The sequence below is a fragment of the Plectropomus leopardus genome, chromosome 6 (assembly GCF_008729295.1).
Source record: "Plectropomus leopardus isolate mb chromosome 6, YSFRI_Pleo_2.0, whole genome shotgun sequence".
In the NCBI taxonomy this organism is placed as follows: Eukaryota; Metazoa; Chordata; class Actinopteri; order Perciformes; family Serranidae; genus Plectropomus; species Plectropomus leopardus.
Genome location: NC_056468.1, coordinates 13,832,825 through 13,853,170, shown reverse-complemented (window position 1 = coordinate 13,853,170; position 20,346 = coordinate 13,832,825). Strand labels below are relative to the sequence as shown.

Genomic DNA, 20,346 nt, shown 5'->3' with positions numbered 1-20,346 from the left:
GCATTACATTATACTGCCAGGCTCTCATGTTAATTAGTCCAAACCATGTTTATCTAATACATTCCTGTGTTGTTTATTATGCAGTAATTAGGGTTGGATTAATATGTTATGTTGTTTATTCTCCAAAGGAGTGGTATTTGTTGTTTAAATCATTTCAGGTGGTATTTGACCATTTAACAATTTAATGTTCCTCTGTTTCTGAAGCATTTTGCATGTTAGAAATTAAACTTTTCATAAGGTCTAGAACTTCTCCCATCCAAAGTTTGTTTGTACAGGCATATAGTATATTTTAAATCAATATGTAACACATTATTAATAGCCTCTTAATATATGTAAAACTAAATTCAGTTGCGATTTGACAGTTATTGTATCACAAATTGAAAACAGGGACATCAAATATCAGCATAAAATCACCAATTCAGTTATTATGCAGACATTTGTAACTTTTAGCTTTAACTCTTTAGAGCTCAGTACATGACAAATTAAATTTGAGTTGCCTTTTGACCTGGAACAATGTGCAAAAAGTGACACAGAGAACCAGTTTAGGGAGTGAGTCAGTATGAGGCAGATGAGTAAATTTACATTTTAAAAAAACCTATGTTTGTCCTGGCGCAAGGCTGTTGAATGTTGAACCAAGTCCATCAGGATCATTGTTGTACATTCTGTTGATTCAAGGTGCACAAGAGTGAACGAGAGGCCCTGAGAAGACTCTGCTCTGCCCGCTGGTATGACATGCTGCTCATAAAACACACACACTCTCACACACACACACACAGACATACACATGAAGGACTTGCCTGTGGTAATGAGACACACAAGATCACTGGCTGCTCTGTTTGTGTAAGCCCCCTAAACACAGAGCATGATTCAGACTAATTCTCCCACACACTGTGTTTACACTTCTGGTTCATTGAGGTACTATTAATTTCTCAGGTCTGAATATTCAGGCAGTGACATTTCATTCAATATTTTCTGTGAATTCTTGCAAAGGCCTGTGTGTTATATGAATTTACAGCTACAGCAGGAAATAGCTAAAGTTCATAGCATACTAAAACTAAACTAAACTAAACTATAAATTAGGGAGTGCAGAAGCTATGATGTGAAGGTGATATGAAAGCAGTGAATGACCCCAAAGGTTTCCAGTTATTCTTAGATTTTTGTCTAACGAATTAAATCATAAGGGGGGTATTTCTGAAACATTATAAGTCAACCACTGTGGGTATTTTTTTTCACAAGTTGGCAAATTGGTGAAAAGCGAGCCATGACGCTTTGTCCACTGACATCTCTTTGAGCGTCTGTGGCTTCCGATCACTTTTCCACTTCTGCTTCACCCGGAACTCACATGTCCAAATAGAGACACGAAGGGGCGGGGCCGGACACTGCCTTATTTGGAGTTTCCACTTAAGCGGTCACTTGGGCTCCAAGTCAAAGCAAGCCTGTTGAGGATTTACAACGCGCTTGCAATATTTACAAGCGATTAACTCCGCCAATTACTGTCTTTGTAAGTGTTGCTGCATGAACAGGAGGCTTGAATTAGTGTTCTGCAATACAGGACGGCACAAAGTGAGGGCACGTTCACCAGGAGACTATCCACAGACCTGTTTCTGTTTATGATTTGGAGAAAAATAGGCTAGTTTGAAATAAGTGCAAACAAAGACACATCATCTAGCATTTGATCATTTGAACAAAACGGTGTGTGGGCCTGACTGGTAACATAAATAATCTTTTTTAGAGCCACAACACACTCTGTCTCTCACACACAAACACAGCTGCATCATAAGCTCCCAGTGTGCCTGGTAGTCCATTATAGACTTCACAAATAAAGATAACGTTGAATCACTAATGTTTTCCACAGGGATAGGAACAGAGGAGAAGCTCATCCCGAAGAAGGACGCGGCTTGAGGTGCCGTGTAGATTTGTAAACTTTGTAGCCACTATCTATCTATCGGAGCCTTTTGCCTCCGCTGTAGTTTCCACAGACTGACGCGCGGAGAGCCTGGGCGCTGGGCGCTCTGTCCATATATGGTCATCTACGTCACGCAAATGTTCCATCCCCCTATTTAATACAGGCAGACTGGAGTCCCCTATCCAGCTCCAATAGAGCAAGTAGAGCCGCTCTTGTGCAACCAACACCACCACCTCCTCCTCCACTGATTCACAGACTTCAAATTCCCCCACAAGCAGCCCATCAGCTTCCACAGTGATCAGATTAATAACAACAGTAGCCTGTGATCACACAGGAGGAGATAACCAGCGCTGCTCGTCCTCCGCGGGATACTTGGATAGCTACAGCAACAGGATCCATCCCTCTCTCCTCTTTTTTTTTTCAACACGCCTGATCCACACCTGTGTTTTCCACTTTGAGAACACCCGCTGTTTTTTGTGTGTGTACTTGGATACCTGCGCGTTGTCCTTTTTATAAATGTCGGACTGAACATAACTGCTATGACAGGGAAACTAGCGGAGAAGCTCCCTCTTACGATGAGCAGTTTAATAAACACGATCCCTGACAGTCTGTACCCAGAAGAGGACATCCCGACGTCTATGAATATTTTCACCAGTACGGAATCTATTAACCACTATTCACAGATGAACACAGGTAAGATTTTTCATCTACTTTTTTCCCTGTGCTTTTGTGTGTGTTTGATTAAAGTAGTTTAAACTGCCGATGTGCGCGAAGGGCAACAGTTGTCTTGGGGCTCGGAGCACCTGTTTGCGCTCTGGCTGCTGCGCACAAAGAAACACTCCCGTACTCAATACTTTTGTCGGGGTCAGGTGTAACACAACCCACTACGAATTAGATACAACTTAAAAATGAGTGACTTTCAGCTCGGCCATGTTTGTTTGTTTGTTTTTTTTTAGCTTCTTTCTTCTTCTTTTTTTTTTATTCTGCCCGTGCCCGTAGCCGAAATGTTAGGATCTCAAACGCAACGTGAAAAAAACAATTGAGCTTTTGTCAAAACTTTTTTCTCTTTCTGTCAAATCACCGTACAAAATATTACATTTCAGCAAATCTATAAATCTATAGTGATTTTCATTTCACAAAGCTGACGCGTGTTTGGGGAAATGTCTCACGAACGGCTGTGGGAAAAAATTGCTGTTTTATGCAAACTCCACGTAAAACGTAAACGGTTCCCGACTGAAACTGAAACCCGCGTGTTATGAGAAAATGTGCCTAATTAATGTGGTCAAACTACAAACGCCACTGATTTAATAATCAAACATGCACCCGCAAAGATGGGTCAACTACTTTAGACAATGACTTTCATTCACAGATTGGATTTTAGTAGGCGTGTGTGCGCTTTTCCTCTATGTGAAACATGTTTGGACGCAGGGCCCCTGAACCGTCTTAGTCACTAAATTGCGAGGCCGGTGATATTGATTGATTTATTGCATAGTCCAGATTAAGGTATATTTCTGATTAATTCAGACGCCTACATACAGATGACTTGTTTGTTGGCTCGGTGTTGGCATTAAATCAATCACTAATTGTACAGGCTCACCTTCTGAGGTGATGGGTCAATGCTGCACGAAATATACTAAATTCCTTGTGTGTCTCAGATCTCCACGTGATGCACTGATCACAATTTACCTTGTCGAACATTGTTCATGATTATTTTTTAATGTCGAAGTTTTTTTTATATAACAAATAAAAACAACACCTCAGTTTATATTTAACCCGACGTATTTTCCTCTCAAGAACTGTGCGTCAATCAATTATCCCAGCGCCAGATCTTATAAATATAGTGCACTTGATTTTTTTTAAATAAGTGGATTAAATCTAAGTGACACACATTTGTCATTTTTCTGTAAACACGGCAATAAAATGTATTTTATGTGACCCCTTCACTGAATTTATTTTAACAAGTGAAACAGGAAAAAAAGATGCCACAGAACACAGGTGTGTGTTGCAGTTTTAAGCATGCCTGATCTTGCTGAAATTATCATTGCAAAATCAAACAATTATATTTGTGTAGTTTTTGCATGTGTGTTATTTTTAGGCAAATGACAAAAAAGATTTTTAAAGTAGCATGTTGTAGCTAATTTTAAAGGTAAAGCAAGTGTGCTTTCAACACTGACCCATAGGAAAAGAGTGATGACTTTATTTCATACACCTCATTCTGTCTAAGTATCCCACAGCTCAAATGACCTCCAATACACTGAAGATTTTGAGTAAAACGCATTAATATGAGCTCAGGTTTGTTTTCTTAATGTCATATCCTCCTAAAAAATGCCACAGGTGTCATTGTTCCTGTACCTCATGTATTGAATGTTATCATGCAATATACATAATTTAGCTTTTGTTTGTTTTATTATGATTTGCCTTTAGTCAAAATCCAGCAGGCTGTACACTGTCTATTACTGGGAGTGAACATTTAAGCACCCCTATGTATGATTTTCCTGCAAATGAAAAAAAAGACGTCTATTTCGACTTCTGTTTAAGAAAGAATTCTTTTCAAATGTCTCACATTAAGCCCTCGGAGCACGATCAGCACATAAATGTATCCCCATTAAGCACATCTGCATGTGATGTTTTTTATGGCATCTTTTGAATAAGTTAAATGTGTGTGTGCGAGTGTGTGTGTGCATATTCGATGTGAAGTGTAAGATTCTGTACAATTAAAAAATCAAGGAATTTTATGAAAATGTTGTTAAGCTCACTAATGCAGAGATTGGATTGGAAACACTTTTTTTTTTTTTTTTTTTTACCCCCGTTATGTGCAGATGTTCTATGCTGCAAATGTGTTTTGAATCCCTGAGCGTGATAGATGTGCCGTCTGCCTTATAATCCTCCCTGCTGTAAAGAAATCAGATCTTGCCATTCAGTTTGGCTGTCCTCCTGAGGGACACAATGACTGGATCAAAGGGGGTGTTTAGGTCTTGATTTATGAGAGCTTGTGGGATCTGAGAGAGAGAGACACCACTGTCTCACATGCAGCAGTCACTCACTTAACTTACAGGTCTGACAGCGCTCACATTTCTGTATGAACTGTAGTGGACTTCTTTTATTTTTGATCTCCTGTTGGCACACTGTTGCAGAGATATGCAGAAAAGCTGAATTTTGGACAAACCGAGGACTCTCACTTGAAGTTCATATAGCTTGGCAAAGTGAATTTTCTAGGCTTTTTTTGTGCCAAATTATTACTTTTGCACGCTTTTCTTCCCAACTGATTGCATTTCATATTCATATTTGTGCAATCATGTGGATGATTTCTTCATGATATCTGTTTTTTCTTTGCTCTTATCTAGATAATATCATGGATCTGGGCATGGGAAGCGAGAAAGCCACAGCAGAGATTCAGTATGGATCCAGCTTCCAGTCCAACCGCAGCGGGCAGACTGTCACATATCTTGGGAAGTTCGCCTTTGACACTCCTCCGTCAGGTGGCATCGGTGGTTCTGGCTGGTGCTCTGATAACAATATCATCAGTCTCGTCAGCGCGGGGATCCTGGGCGTTTCTCCATCACCCGGCACGGTAACGACGCAGACATCGTCCTCCGCAGCCAGCATGGGCGGACAGACGTCAGACATGGAGCAGGTTTATGGTCCACCACTGCCTGCCTATTCCACCTGCAGCGACCTGTACCAGGACCAGGTCTCCTTCCACCACAGCCCAGCCACTAGCACGGCTCTAGCCTACCCTGGCAATGACTATCACTCCACATCCAAAGCCTCCATGGATGGCAGCCTTTTCTCCATGATCCCTGACTACAACCTTTTCCATCATCAGGGGGAGGTTGGCGTGATGGAGCACAAGCCCTTCCAGACCATGGACCCCATCCGAGTCAACCCTCCACCTATCACGCCCCTGGAGACCATCAGGGCATTCAAAGACAAGCAGCAGATTCACCCAGGCTTCATCGGCGGGCAGCAACACCCTCCTCAGCACCACCCACCGCCACAAACTCTCACCCTCAAACCCATCCGACCACGGAAGTACCCTAACCGCCCCAGCAAAACCCCGGTCCACGAACGGCCGCACGCCTGTCCGGCGGAGAACTGTGACAGACGTTTCTCACGCTCAGACGAGCTCACACGTCACCTTCGCATCCACACAGGTCACAAACCTTTCCAGTGCCGAATATGCATGCGCTCCTTCAGCCGGAGCGACCACCTGACCACACACATCCGCACACACACGGGCGAGAAACCCTTCTCCTGTGAGTTCTGTGGACGCAAGTTTGCCAGGAGTGATGAGCGAAAGAGACACGCAAAGGTTCATCTGAAACAGAAGGACAAGAAGCCAGCTGACAAGAGCAGTGGGGCAGCTGGGAGCCACAGCTCGCCGCCCAGCTCCTGTGGGGGGCCGACGGTGGGAACGTCATGACCGTCATTACGTGCACTTGGACTGGACCCTCACCATGCCCCATAAAGAGACTTAGGAAGAAGGGATCACGTCCACTATGAGATAAATAGGTGACACTTTTTCCTCTCTTTTATGTCCCCTGCTCTTTTCATTTCCTTCTATTTTGAGATGGATGCCTTTAGTTTCAGTGAAGGGGGAAAGGCTGCTACGCCCTTCTCCTTCAAGTAACTCAGAGCCTCAGCTACTGTAACACAGTGCCAACACAAAGAAGGGCACAATGGCACATTATGTCCACAAGGCCACTGTATATCTATAGGTTTATCTATAGGATACACTTCTGTAATTTTTATCGACTATTTCTAAATTGGAAGGAAGCCAGAATCCATCATAGGAGTCAAAAACAGACAAAATTACAAGGGAGTTTAGTTAAAGGGTGAGTTGTCTGGGTTGTATGCATTATTTTTATTAGGCTGTTTAAAAGTGCAATTGGTTATATTTGTGTACTGTCATGGATACCTTATTAGTGGCACCTCCTTTCGTTGTTTTCGTTAAGGTGTCGTGTTTTTTTTTTATGTTCTATTTGAATGTTGTTTTCTCAAAAGAATGTGCCAAATGTATTGTGGTGATACAGCCAACCTTGTTCTTATTATTGTGCCTGACATTTGCCAAACATAACAGTGATATCAGCTTATAGCAGACATGTGGATTCAAAGGAAAGATTCAAACACAGTTTCTCAGATTTAGATTTACCTGCACAATTTGGTGAAGTCTAGATAATGACTGAATGGGTTACACAAAGCAAACCGATGTCTTGTCCTGTTACATGTTCTTATAAAACAAACATGCCTGCAGCAATCAATGCCTTTGCCAATACTTATTTATTTGTAGTCACTGAGAGACACTGTGTATTTTTGTTGCCTTTTTTATACGGTGGCTTTCTGTGGTGTTACCAGTTTTAATTTCTGTTGCTTTTTATTTTTCAAAGCTCACCAATACTGTTCAGTTTTCTTGAGTTCTGCAATTATATGCAATATATTTGTGACATATGCCACCTACCATAAATCAAAATAACTAAGAGCACAGTTAGACAGAGTGAACTACTTATATAAATAACACTGGGTTGCAAACCAGCAGTATATGAACGCAAAGCTGCATGAAGGATTCAAAGTGTAAAAAGACTAAAATACTTGATTTAAATCACCAAACAATGAGCAGCATATGGTAAAGAGAAAAACTGAAATCTCCAAATCCATGTTTACATCTTTTCTAATACGGAGAGACTGAGTTGTAAACTAAGGACTTGTTGTTTTTGTACAGTATACAAACATGTATGCAGGTAGCTACAGTAGAAGTTTCACTTTTGTACTCAATTGTCAAATGCACCATAACACAGTATTAAATTGTGCATATATGTGCATGCCTTCATGCACACAATGTAAATATACAAATGTCTGCATAAACAAGAACTTTCAATTGACTGAATGCTTGTGCGGAATGTGTCTTAAAGCTTTTAGTAATGTAGTTATAATACAGAATATTTTGCTGTCATAGGTCATTGCAGATTTTTTTGGGAGCACTGCAATAGTGCCAAATATGGTATATTATCTTCCAGAAAAGAAAAAAAAGAATAATTGCATTTGCACCATTTGTACGTTTTAAAGTGGTATCTGGTTTAAGGAAGCACCATTGTGTTCTCTGAATAAACAACAAGATTTTTTTTACATTTTATCTCCATTATAGTTGCAATCACTTATTTCAATTAACACATCTCTCCCATTACATAGAAAACACTGGCTGTAGATTCAAAACTAAATGACTGGATCCTGTCTTATACAAAATACATTACAGGGCTTTGCCAATATTTTTCACATTCCTTAGTGATATTTGTCCTGATGAAAGGAAATAGATGTAGTGTCATTTATTGAAACATCTTGTTTAGGCTCATCTCTTACATTAGTTTCAATGGGATGTTTTGTAACAATATTGATAAATGCACAGCAATGACCACATTCGATAAAACTACTGATGCCAGCATAATCGCTTTTTCTTTGTTTAAACTAATCTCTCTAAATCAGGATGTTTTTTTCCTCAAAGACTGCATTATGGCTCAATGAAGCAAAATTTGTGGAGTAATAATAACCTTGTCCACGTGCTAAAATAGTTTCCAATTGTATCCTTTGCGTTTATCACTTTAATGTCAGATAAGTATCTCCACACCATTTACTTTGACTGACAATATTTCTGGTCATTTGCTATCGTCTCTGACTATTAAGGAGTGTATGCAGTGTGTGAAACAGTGAATAAATATAAACACCATTATCTGCTGGAAAAAAACACATTGTACCAGTCAGTAGACATGGCAATTGGAATCAAAGAGAATATCGACTGACAAATGCAAAGGCCAAAAGAAAGGTGCAGAACAGCAGTGCCACAGTGAACACAGTGCATGCAGAAATGAGCTTCCAAGGCCATGCTTTCCCTTTCCTGTAACAACCAGTTTTCACTGCTCAGCTTCCTGGCAAGGGTCCACTTATTTTCCAATTAATTTGGCCTCAGAGAGTCTTTTCTCAACTCATCTACATGGTTAAATGAACAGACCTCCTTGCACTTTTTTTCAGATTCACACACCCTGTAACATCTAGCTGTAAATCAATAGTTTTGTATTGCAAAAACACAATTTTATTGCATGGATGGTCGTCAACAAAATTAAACTTTTCTGAGGGTAATCCAATGAATTCAGCTGAAATCACAATTTAATAAACTGAAAATGTAACTTTTGGCACATTATATTATGCAGCATTCCTCATCTCTGTTCGCAGATAATTAACTTGATAATTCAAACATTAGATTGGGATTTGCCAGGTTAAATCCTGTTATGAGTGATAGCCTCCAATGTAAATGTTGCGTAGCGGACAGCCTCATGGAATCACCACAAAAGAGTATTTAAAGCATATGAGGTGAAAGAAAATACAAACTGTTTATCTAGAATAATTAAATGTTAGACACTGTTCATTATAGACTCATTTTGAATTTATTTGACCAAAAATGATGCTCTTGCGTGCTCTTGATTTGACACATTGCTGGTGAGAATGGATGTTTTTAATTATAACATAGAATGTGACCTCCTCCAAGAGAAAACTGTGTTTATGTTTGCTTTGTGTTGAGGAACGATGCAGAGTGAGGCAGAGACTACACCAAACTATTTCCACGTCTAAATGAAGCCATGTAATTACAACTTTGCAAACTCAATATTTCATCAGTCACATCCTCTCACTGTTTGTCACTTTTGTTTTGTGACACTTTTGTAATGGACAGATAGATTTTGTAAAATTTATATGATCCCCTCCATCCCACTCCTTCAGTATAATTTGGTGGTTGAACAACAATACAGGCTGCACCATGTTCTGCTGAACAATAATCCCTCTGTGTAATGTGTGAATGCTATAGATATATGTCAATTACTCTGTTAAACAAACTCAGTAACAACCCCCTCTTAATAATGCTTCTTCAAGAATAATTTATTTTATGTTTTTATGTTTTACTGTCCAAAAGTGGGCGGCTGAACGCTCTGAAATTGGAATTTGCCTCATCCTCATTCTCTGCTCCATGTTGGATCCGAGCCAACATCAGCAGCCATCTTTGTGCCAAACTGGGTTGCAGGGTTGGCTGATCAAAAACAATAATGAGATGAGAACTCCACAGGAGAAACAAATCATAAATGTGACCTCAGCCTGCTTGCAGTTGAAGGCAGCCTTGTGCTAATGTTTGTGTTTAGCTGTTTGATTTAGTCTCCGTGAAGTTGGCCTCAGGCAGGGCAATAGGCTTGGGCTCATTGGTGACAATTAATAATTACAAGATTTAAAAAAAATAACAACTCATGTTTAAAGAGATTTCAATAATGTGTAGATATTATAGGCTACTCATGTCATCTTATGGACTACAGGGTGGCTTCAGGGATTTTGTGGATGTCAACAGTGACACTATGGTGTTCAGATGGAGTCGGTACTCACTGTTTTCTGTTGTGTTGTGTTTCCTTTTCATTACAGTATATCCTCATGTTTGCATGTGCACGGAAATGTTCCAAAGTGCTACCCTCACATGCTGTGGGTGGTGCTCATTTCTTTATTATGCATGAAAATAATTCACATTGGGTGAAATGGGATAAACCTAACAACAATTCAAGACAGACAATTGAAAACACACACTGGGATAACTGTTCTGTTGGCTTTTTTCTTTTTCCTTTTTTTTTTTTAAGAAAACAAGGGGTCTTGTTTAAAATGTTGTGGATGTCTTTAGCCTATTTCATGTTTTATTACCTTATAATAAGGTCCTTTTATGATGAGCTGAATATTGAAATGAATTTTACTATATCCTTGTGATGGGGAGATATGCTCCCCTGTTTACTTGGCACTTCAGTTTGTTGTAATGCAATTGTTTTGTTATTTCTATGTAAGTACTTGAATAAAGAAAAATATCACTTGCCTTCAGGTTCCTTGAGTCTCTACTTAAACACGCGCACGCCTGCACGTCTACCCAATACACATACACGCGCATGACACTTGATATATATGCCTGAAAATACTCACATTTTACACGAACATGTAAACATTAACGTGGTATTATTATATGAACACATTTTAACGTTTGTGAATATTTTGTTTCGCTTTCTGAAAAAAAAAAAAAAAAAAAAACAACTTAGAGGAAACACGAGCGGCTAAGCTCCGGACTTCCTGTTTCGAGCTCGACTGTTGACTGTTGGAAAGGGATGAGGTCCTCGGAAGATAATAAAACTACCAAATGAAACCGGAATAAAAGTTCACTCAAAATGAGCTGGTATGTATTTCGACTACTGTATTCGTTTAGCTTATAATATTAAAAGTATAACGTTAAATGATGCGTTTATTGTTACTTGAAACAGATGGTTTGTAGACTGGGCTCCGACTATTTCCTGGTAGCGCCACAGAAACTAACGTTACAGTAGGACAGGAGTAAGCGCTAGCTTGTTAAACTCACAAATAAAAACCTTTCTTAGATGCCTCCTAACAATTTAAAGGTGGATAGCAGCGCCTGTTTTATTTAACTGTTGCTAATAACGCGTTAGTTGTTGTAAACCGTTAATTCTGACCGAAGGGTGTATAAAAAGTCGAGTGTTAAATAACTTGTACAGCCCCAAGTTAATGCTAGTTTGGTTGCTTAAACATTAGCGACCAAATATCCTACAAAACAGAATTGACTGTCGCTATTATCAGTTATTGCTGTTTGTTTTTACTGGGTTTAAATTAGGTTGTGCTCTTAGCATAACACGGAAACTTAGCGTAGCTAATTGTTAGGTCAATAGGGTCATAACCAAAGCCATTTAAAGGGATTTGCTCATAAGTTAGCAGTAAACTGCTGGTAGCTAACGTTAGCATTTTCACATCCACTTGAGAACCATTGAGGATATGTGGTATTTTCTTCACTTTCGTGTGCACGTAATCGTAGTATGATGATGTTGTGTCGTTTACCATCTTTATATGTAGAGAAGTGGTGAATCGAGGCTTTCATAGTGGGTGGCGTTAGGTGTTGTTACCCCTAACATGTTTACAGTTACTAACTAAGCTTTCATAAGGTATTTTCAAGCGTCTAGGCCACCAAAATGTTCAAATGTTTTATTCGTATGTGCTTTTTGGGAAACATCTGCCGTATTAAGCTCCTTATCCCCAATTCTGACTTTATCTACTGGAAGATAATCCTTTTACAGATTAGCACTGTTTAATGGTTAATTAAAACAGGGTTTTGGTCATAGTTGGGACTGTTATGTGAGAAGACCACATCTTTTGTATTTAATTGTATACAACCATATCATTTGTCACTTTAATAAGAAGTATAGCTGGTGCAGTGAGCTGTTTAATCAATGAGTTGGTTTACCAAAAACATCATCGGGCAGCTATTTTGATATTTTGGGCAACATTTCTTAGATGTGAAAATTTATTGCATTTTTTCTTCTTATGTGAAATGAATATCTTTGGGTTTGGGACGGTTTGTTTCATAAAATGATCGATGTCAAGTTGTTACTTCTTTGTTATGATGGGTGGTTTTGACAGTTGGCGCTCATGAAAAATCTCACTTATTTCAAATGAGCTTAAATGAGTAGACAAAGACTCATAATATCTAGAGACTCATCATCACGCTAATGATGGCTTTTAAGCCATAAAGTGTCCGTGTCTACTCATTTTAGCCCATATTGAATAAGTGAAATTTTCTATGAATTAAGTTCCTAATTTTGCCACAATCATGCACCTTTTTTACATTGTCTAGATTTTTTGATTTGTGCACATTTTCCATCCAGTTTTACATTAATTGAGAAAATGATTGACAGATTCATGTCATCATATTATTTAAAGATTGATACTTCAAAACCAAATGGAGTCCCTTTGGAGATTTAGATGTTTTTAGTCTTGTGCTGCTGTGTATTACTCCATAGAGCAACAGATGATTATGGAACTAAGTTCAGTGAATGAAGAGAGGTGGTGTGAACAGTTGGTCCTATGACATGGTCTGAATGGATTATTTGCACAAATATTAGCTGAATCTGCAGGCTTTGTCATCATCAGAGCTCTTTCATCCAGCTGGTGACGTCCCTGAGAAAGTAAACAACAGCAAACAAGGCTGTACTATCATTTTCAGCCAAATTATGGCAACAAGAAAAAAGTATTCATTCTCAACAGAATTGCGCATTTCTGATTCTTGACTATTCTTTCAAAAGTCAAGTTTTTTGAAATATTATTTTTATATAATATACATGTATCAAATGGCTTTACAGCATATAATAATCACTAGTTCCTGAGCCAACCTAAGCTTTCCCAAAACCCTCTCTTATGATAATGTTCACTCAAGGATGTCTTAGAGGTTATTTGTCATTTTCTCCACCATGTCTTCCTTTTTTGGCTCTTTATTGGAACAGCTATTGTCTGAAGCTGTAGTGTTATGTACTCCATTTATGTTTTGTTGAGGAAAAGAAAATATAGGGTATTACAAGCCCTTGTTTTTCATGGACCCTTTTGCTGTCTTGTTTTTTTGGCAACAGTTTTTTTTTTAGTTTTCTAGCCAAGTTTTGTTTTCTGTTCGTGGGGAAATGGTTCCCTTTCAGGTTCAACAAGATGTGTGATCTGTTGTAATGTCTGCGCCCATCACTCCATTGATTATATGTTTTAAATAGGAGATGGCGTGTTTCATTGTCTTTTACAACCTACTGTGTGTGGTGCCAGTGATTTCCTTTCGTATTGAAGGATTTCTTTAAAATCCACATGACTGTGAGTTTGACGAGATCAGATCCATAGTTCAACATTGACAAACATTTGGTCAGTGTTTATACTGTATGTTGGAACTTTTCATTGTTTGACCATACCTTTAGAAATGGCTTTTAAGAAAATAATAGCCTGTTTGGTACATCTTTTTGTACTTGTACAGACAATGAAGTTGGCCTGTTTCTCTGCTACACTTTCTAGGAAGTTTGCAACCTGTTAACATCCACAATGTTTGAATTCTGTGTGTTTGGGCAACATGTTTTGAATTTCATTGTATCACCTAGGATTCAGCTATACCTATTAATTTTTTTACAAGGTTTGCCATATCAGCACTCACTTGTGTGCTGCTATTTAGAAGTTTAAAAAGAGGTTTGGATAAATTCAGTGCTTGTTTCTCACAATTCATGAATGTAGTTCAACAGGAAGTGCAAAGAAAAGAAAGCATATTCTAACAAAGTCTTTCAGTATGTCTGTGACGCGTATGTACATCAACTCCCTTTACAATACGTTTCACATTCTTAGTGTCATTTTCAGGGAAGACAGTAATCATGTAAGCAAGATGGCGTCATGCAGTTCAGTTAGACAGTCAATAGCTGGCAAGCAACGCTTCTACCAGCACGCACCACCAAACACAAGGTCAAGAGTGGGGTGCTTGACCAGTGAAAAGAGTCCTTTATGGGCTCTGCTGACTGATGCATTCCAGTAGGGCCTGCACACTTGCTTCTATGACGTGAGAGGTTTGACTTTGGGGTCATCATCAGAACAATCCCACTTCCCAACATCTTCAACTAGCCCTCTGTGCTCTGTGGAACATCCAAGGTCGAATGATGCATTATTCCTCTAATGGCATACACATTTGCAGTTTTAGTGAAAAGCCATTGGTTCTTCCAGTTGGTGCATAATGTGTCCCGGATAGAGAAGACTGTTGTGTCTTTGTTCTGGCCTACGTGCTTACTCAATGGCGGTGACGTGTAGCCTATTACAGCAAAGATCAGATAGCTCTGTAAATGCAAGTTGACCAACTTGCTGATAATGATAGCACGGGCAATGATTGAACATTACCAATAGCCCCTCTAGTCACGGTCATTCTCTACAATCCTGCTCCTTAAAACTATCCTGCTTACATAGTCTGTATCGTGAGTCATTGGTTCGTATTTACTTGTGTTTAATGGTTAAGTGAATCTTTGGATTCAAGTGTTGTAACGTACAAAAACTATAATGACAGTTGATTATTTTTATCAAATTATCCAGAGTATTTGGCACTGAATACCATGACAATATTCAATTGAGCTACCCACGCCTGCCATCACTAGGCTTAGATCTGTTTTCAGAAAAATTTGGACTTCAGCTGGTGTGTCTTCAGCTGTCTTGTGGTCGGGCCTCTGCCATGTCAGACACTAGTTCTGGGTTCACAGGACCCGACTTACCAGTGTTTCTAAATGTGACAGCCCCTACAGAAATATGGCTGTGTGAAGAAACATTAGAAATGATTCTCACAGTGACTACCATCCTCCCTCTTTCTCATTCTCTCCCTCTCGTTGCCTGCTACATTTTCCCTCTCCCTCCCCGAAGCACACTTCACTCTGTGTGTTTGCCAGTTCTCATGAGCAGTTGAAGAGAGTGACCACTTTCCTTTGGCTCTTCGTAGAAGTGGATATACTCTGAATCTATAACGTTAAGGCCTCTCTTCAGTTTTTTCCCCCAAGCAAATATATACTTTGGTACATTAAAGGGAAAATCCACCCTAATAAGGTTACACTTGGACGGACCCTCTTGATGTCATCGTGAAACAAAGTCTGTCATTTCTGCCAAAATGTATTAAAAAGAGAAAATTGAAAGCTAACATTTAAATATATGTTTCATGGTACATTTATGGCTGTTTGGAACACTATAATGTTTATACTTAAATCTTCCATTGGGCTTTTGCTAAGGGTGTCATGATTTTCTCCCTGACACACCCACCAAGTGGGAGCAAACATCAAAAGCTGTTGCCAAACATTGTGCAATGTTGGTTAAAAAAAATTGTCAAACCAGAAGAACATAAACTCATGTAGAATTGCAAAATCACTTTGAATATACTGCTAGTCCTCTTAGTTTTAAAGAGAATCAACACCAAATCCACAAAGTGACAGTATATGGCCTCTTTTCCACTGCAAGAAAAATCCACTAACACCTGTTGTTATCTGGCGTTTATATTCATGGGGAAAGGCTACAGTCAGTATTCAAATGACTCTGCATTAGTCATAGGTATTTACCAGCTCCAGCTCTGATTGACTTCGATTGGCAGTGATACAAATACAACAGCCAGGTGGACGCACCAATTTTAGTTCCTTTGCTGGCGCGATGGTGGGCCACCACAAAATATTGTCCTTCTCCGTCCAAGCAGTACTCAAACATTGTTCAAAATGAGTTGGCAACGAGTTTTAGAGAGAAATGATGAGAAGGAGATATTAAAAAATATTTAACCACTGTAACATTTTTATTGGCCTCCATACTGCTTTCTACCGTGTACTAGCCTGTTTTCTTGCCTATTAATGGCGTTGCATGTAACACATCAGGCAGAAAGGCCCATTTGTCAGCTCCAGGTTAATGGCACAGGGAAAATAGTTTATCACTTATATATCAGGGGATTTCCTGTGTTTAAAAAACTGCATAAACATGGTAATTTAGTTTGAAAAAATGGATATTTTTCTATTTCATTTTAATACAACCTCACTGGCTGTTATAGCACCGTGTTACACTGTATGTCTACTTTTTATGTATGATTCATGTTTTTTCCCCTGAAATTTCATTATAAAATAGTTTATCATTGAAATGTGCACATACTGCTATTGCATGTATGAGATAATTCAGCTGTATTTGTTTAGAAAGTCTCACTGAGATAGAGATTGCTTTTATAAAATTAAACTGAGACAAATTACATACATATACATCATAGTAAGACCATTCAGTCACATAAAGCAATCATCATGCATACATGCACAGACACACACACACACACACACAAATTAAAACAACCCCAAACATTACTAGTATGAAAACCTTTAATATCCCTCAGAGGAATAAGTGTCTCCAATTTGTTTTGCAGTTTGTTCGGTGGTGGTACATAGGACCTATTTGTAAAAAAGCTATTAATAAATATGAGTCACTTGTGTAGCTGTGAGTTGTTGTAGTTTCTGCTTGAATTAGGGATTCATCATTCATAAACACTGTAAAAAATTAGAAGGGTCATATGCCAAACAAAGGAACACAGCGTGCTTAACGCAACTGACTAAAAGTGTAATGGGATATGTACTTAACACAATAAACTACGAGAGAGGCAACTTTTGGTGATTGGTTGTTCCATATCTGACCAGGCTGTATTGATTCACAAGTAGTTGTTTGAATATTTAAATCTCATAGTAAAAATGGATCATCTATGCGAGGCTGGTTCTTCTTATTGTAGCATTGGGGGAGCACTGATTGATCTGCAGCCTAAATTTGCATTCAGTTAATCAAATTTATTGAATTAAATTATGCTGATGTTGTATTTTGGAAAGGGAATTCCATCCAGTTTCATAGGCAGCTACTTACGTATGTACTGCATTTAATGTGACGTTATAGTGTACTTATCAGGTAATCAAAGAAAGGTGAGTCACATGAGATGGTGGTGAGTAATTTCTGTAGTTATTTTCCGTGGTGGCTCACCCGAGTGATGACACAGTGGGTGAAACTTCTCTTCACGGCCAAAAGCTACAAAATATTTTTAGGCATCAGTAATCTTTACAGATTGGAATGAATAAAGGATTCATTCAAAACTTCAATTAAGATAAGGTCAGGACAAATGTTAGCTGATACAACCTAAAGCACAGCACCAACACAGAGAGCAAATCAAAGGAAATCTTGATACCTGTGCCACCAGTGAAACATGTTATTTTTTTTACTAGATTAATCCTGCTGTTATTTGACCATGTTGAGTTTTGTGATTGAGCTGTCATCAAAAGGATCTTCCCCACAGCATTCCCTGGTTGCACAACGAGGCCCTACATCACACCCTTTCTTTTCCATCTCATTAGTCTACACACCTTTCTTTTGACGCAGCTGCTGCCTCACCCTGCCTGTCAGCCGCAACTGTCCATCATATATCTTAGATTTCAGGCTATTAGTGCCACATCAATGACAACCAACAGCCAAGCACATTGGCAAGGAAGTTTTTTTCCGTCTTCTGCATCCCCAAAGCACTCTGATGCTCAGCAGCAACTTATTAAGGCAATGGCAAGGTTTTGAAATGGGGATAAAAGATTGTGTTTTAACTAAGAAGGAACAGGTTTCTTAACCAAAACTATAGTCAGGATGGCGGTGTGTTTGTCTTTCAAGAGTGAAGAAAAGTTTGTATTTCATTCTCAAAATGAGGTGCAACCACAGCAGTTACGCTAAACCTCAAGATATGTTTTGTTTTTGAATTAATTTGTAGCACCTGTCTCAAGTTTTCTTTTAAAAGCAAGTAAAGGTGTCTAGGCTTACTATTGTCTTGATATAAAATAAAGCATATACATCTGTGTTTGATAGCCTGCTGTGGTCATGCAGTAAAGCCACACTTTGAAGAGGGGACAACCACTTCTGTTTAGTGATATCCGCCTGCAATGGGAGCCAGATGTGTTTAGTGATGACATGTTAATGTACATGGCTTTGGCTGCACACTCCAGAGAAGCAGGGATTTAGATTGCTGGTGTCAGGGGTCTAAAAGTGGCACTTACCTTTAGACCTTTACCATCCTCTAATTACCCATCATGCCATCATGACAGTCTAAGCATTCAGTCATTTTCCAGTTGCCTATGTGCACTCACCTTTCACTTGTTTTTGTGTGATTTCAGGATTCCCTTCAAGATTGGCCAGCCAAAGAAGCAGATTGTCTCAAAAACCGTAAGTCCTTCACTAGAACAAAAGTTCATCAATCGAAAAGATTTATAGTATAAAATTAAATCAAATTTATGTAAATAAATAAATGTAAAACTTGGTATAAATTTCCAGTGTGAAGGATTTAATGGTGTCTAGCAGTGACATGTAGAAAAGAATGGAAACTAAAAAGGCCAATGGCCCCAGCTAGAGCCAGTGTTTGGTTTATCTATTTTGGACTACTGTAGAAACGACATGGCATACTCTGTTGAAGACCAACTCCATCTAGATATAAACCTCTCATTCTAAGGTAAAGAAAACACAATGCTCTGTCCGTTTTAACGCTTTAATAGTGATGCCATTAAGGTCCACATATAACACATTTAAAAAAAAAAATGATTGTGTTAATCGCTAAAGGATACTCTTGTCTTCAAGCGGCTGTACTGGGCTTTTAAAGCTAGAATGATAATACTGGTATCATCTGAAACTGGAATACCTGAGGAATCCAGTCGCACTAACCATGTCATGCTATTGTCTCAGTAAAGGGACTGAATAAGGCTCCAAAGTTAGGCAAACTTTTGCAGATGGAAAACTGGCATAGCCATTTCACAGGGGTCCCTTGACCTCTGACCTCAGGATATCTGGAAATGAGTTCTGTGGTTACCCATGAGTCTCATCTTTACAGACATGCCCACTTTATGATAGTTTCATGCAGTTTTCTTGCCGTCATTTAATTCCCAATCGAGACAATCAGGTAAGAATTGCTTTACCTTGTCAATATGGACTGTTTTGAACTAAAACTGAACTGTTTTGGAATGCAAAATAATAGGGAAAAATGCAATTAATTGAGATTAACTATTGGAATTCTTTGATGAAAATATTTTAAAATATTATATTTTGAATTTAATATTTTATTTATGCCAATAGATCTCCCTAAATCCCTCACACTGGACTGTTAAGGTAGTAGAGTGTTTTTGTGAAAGTTCAACTGTATATGTCAAGTTCCACAAATAGTGTATACAACATGAATATTTGTCTAAATAATGTCATTAGAGTGCCGCACCCGAAAGAGTAATGTCTTAGCCAAGCAAAGGGGCAGAGGTGGTTACCTTGTAGTGACAGTGAGTGGGTGATCTCCTTGCTGGGGAAAACCACTTCCATTATAATGGGTCTGCGGCCCGGCAGTCGTTGTCAGACTGGGTTTCCAGCTTCCTGTGCCATCCTAGGCAAAAACCAGGGAGTGGGTTAGAGGCAGCACAGTTAGATGATCCACTAGTGACAAAGTGTCAGCTGCCCTCCTCCTCGTCTTGGCCACTGTGTTTATATCCAGGAGCCCACAGAACCACAAGACAGGAACTCATGCTGCCTCTGTAACCTGCTTGGCATGTTTTAGAGGCATAGTTGGAGCAGCTGTTTCAGCCCTTGTTGACCCTGGGAACTTGATGTACTCAAGTATTTTACCTGCATTTTAACAGCTGGAACCACTTGAGTTATAGTGGTTAGCTATAGCTGTTGAATATTACCCCAAAAAACGTCCTTATTCCTGAGAAAGTATAGGGACGGTTATGGCTCAGGGGATTGAGTGGGTCGTCAGCTATTTGGAAGATCAGCATTTCGATTCCCGGCTGCTCCATTCTTCAGATGATGCTAAGGGTAAAGAGGAATTGGTCCCCAAAATTTTTTTTGTCCGTGCTCTTGTGAGATGTAGCTCCTCAGACTTTGTAGTCTGCCATATATTGTTGTGTTCATACCTTGTGATAATCCATGTGACACATATTTTAAATAATATCAGACAATTTTACATTACATGTATTCTCTTTTTTTTTAGGTTGAAAGAGACTTTGAGCGGGAATATGACAAGCTTCAAAAGTAAGTCT

The 20,346-nt window shown here is 39.0% G+C and overlaps 2 protein-coding genes across 2 annotated transcripts in view; both read left to right on the top strand.

The window, feature by feature from the left end:
- Positions 1–2,068: 2,068 nt before the first annotated feature.
- On the top strand, positions 2,069–10,790 carry egr3 (early growth response 3). The gene is made up of 2 exons (XM_042488229.1): positions 2,069–2,599; positions 5,251–10,790. Exons 1-2 carry the CDS (start codon positions 2,446–2,448, stop codon positions 6,327–6,329), a joined length of 1,233 nt encoding a protein of 410 aa, XP_042344163.1. The 5' UTR covers positions 2,069–2,445; the 3' UTR covers positions 6,330–10,790.
- A 242-nt stretch (positions 10,791–11,032) lies between these two features.
- Positions 11,033–20,346, top strand: part of bin3 (bridging integrator 3) — a 32,611-nt gene continuing 23,297 nt past the window's right edge. The window contains exons 1-3 of the mRNA XM_042488196.1: positions 11,033–11,141; positions 18,448–18,496; positions 20,298–20,338. Of these exons, the coding sequence (XP_042344130.1) occupies positions 11,134–11,141; positions 18,448–18,496; positions 20,298–20,338 (98 nt within the window). The 5' untranslated portion in view covers positions 11,033–11,133. The remainder of the gene's footprint in view (positions 11,142–18,447; positions 18,497–20,297; positions 20,339–20,346) is intronic.

What these genes read in the sequence shown, in the direction of transcription:
- egr3 (XM_042488229.1), top strand. Translation starts at nt 2,446, where the DNA reads ATGACAGGGAAACTAGCGGAGAAGCTCCCTCTTACGATGAGCAGTTTA. An exon ending in CTATTCACAGATGAACACAG is followed by an intron (nt 2,600 to 5,250) that starts GTAAGATTTTTC and finishes GCTCTTATCTAG; the next exon opens with ATAATATCATGGATCTGGGC.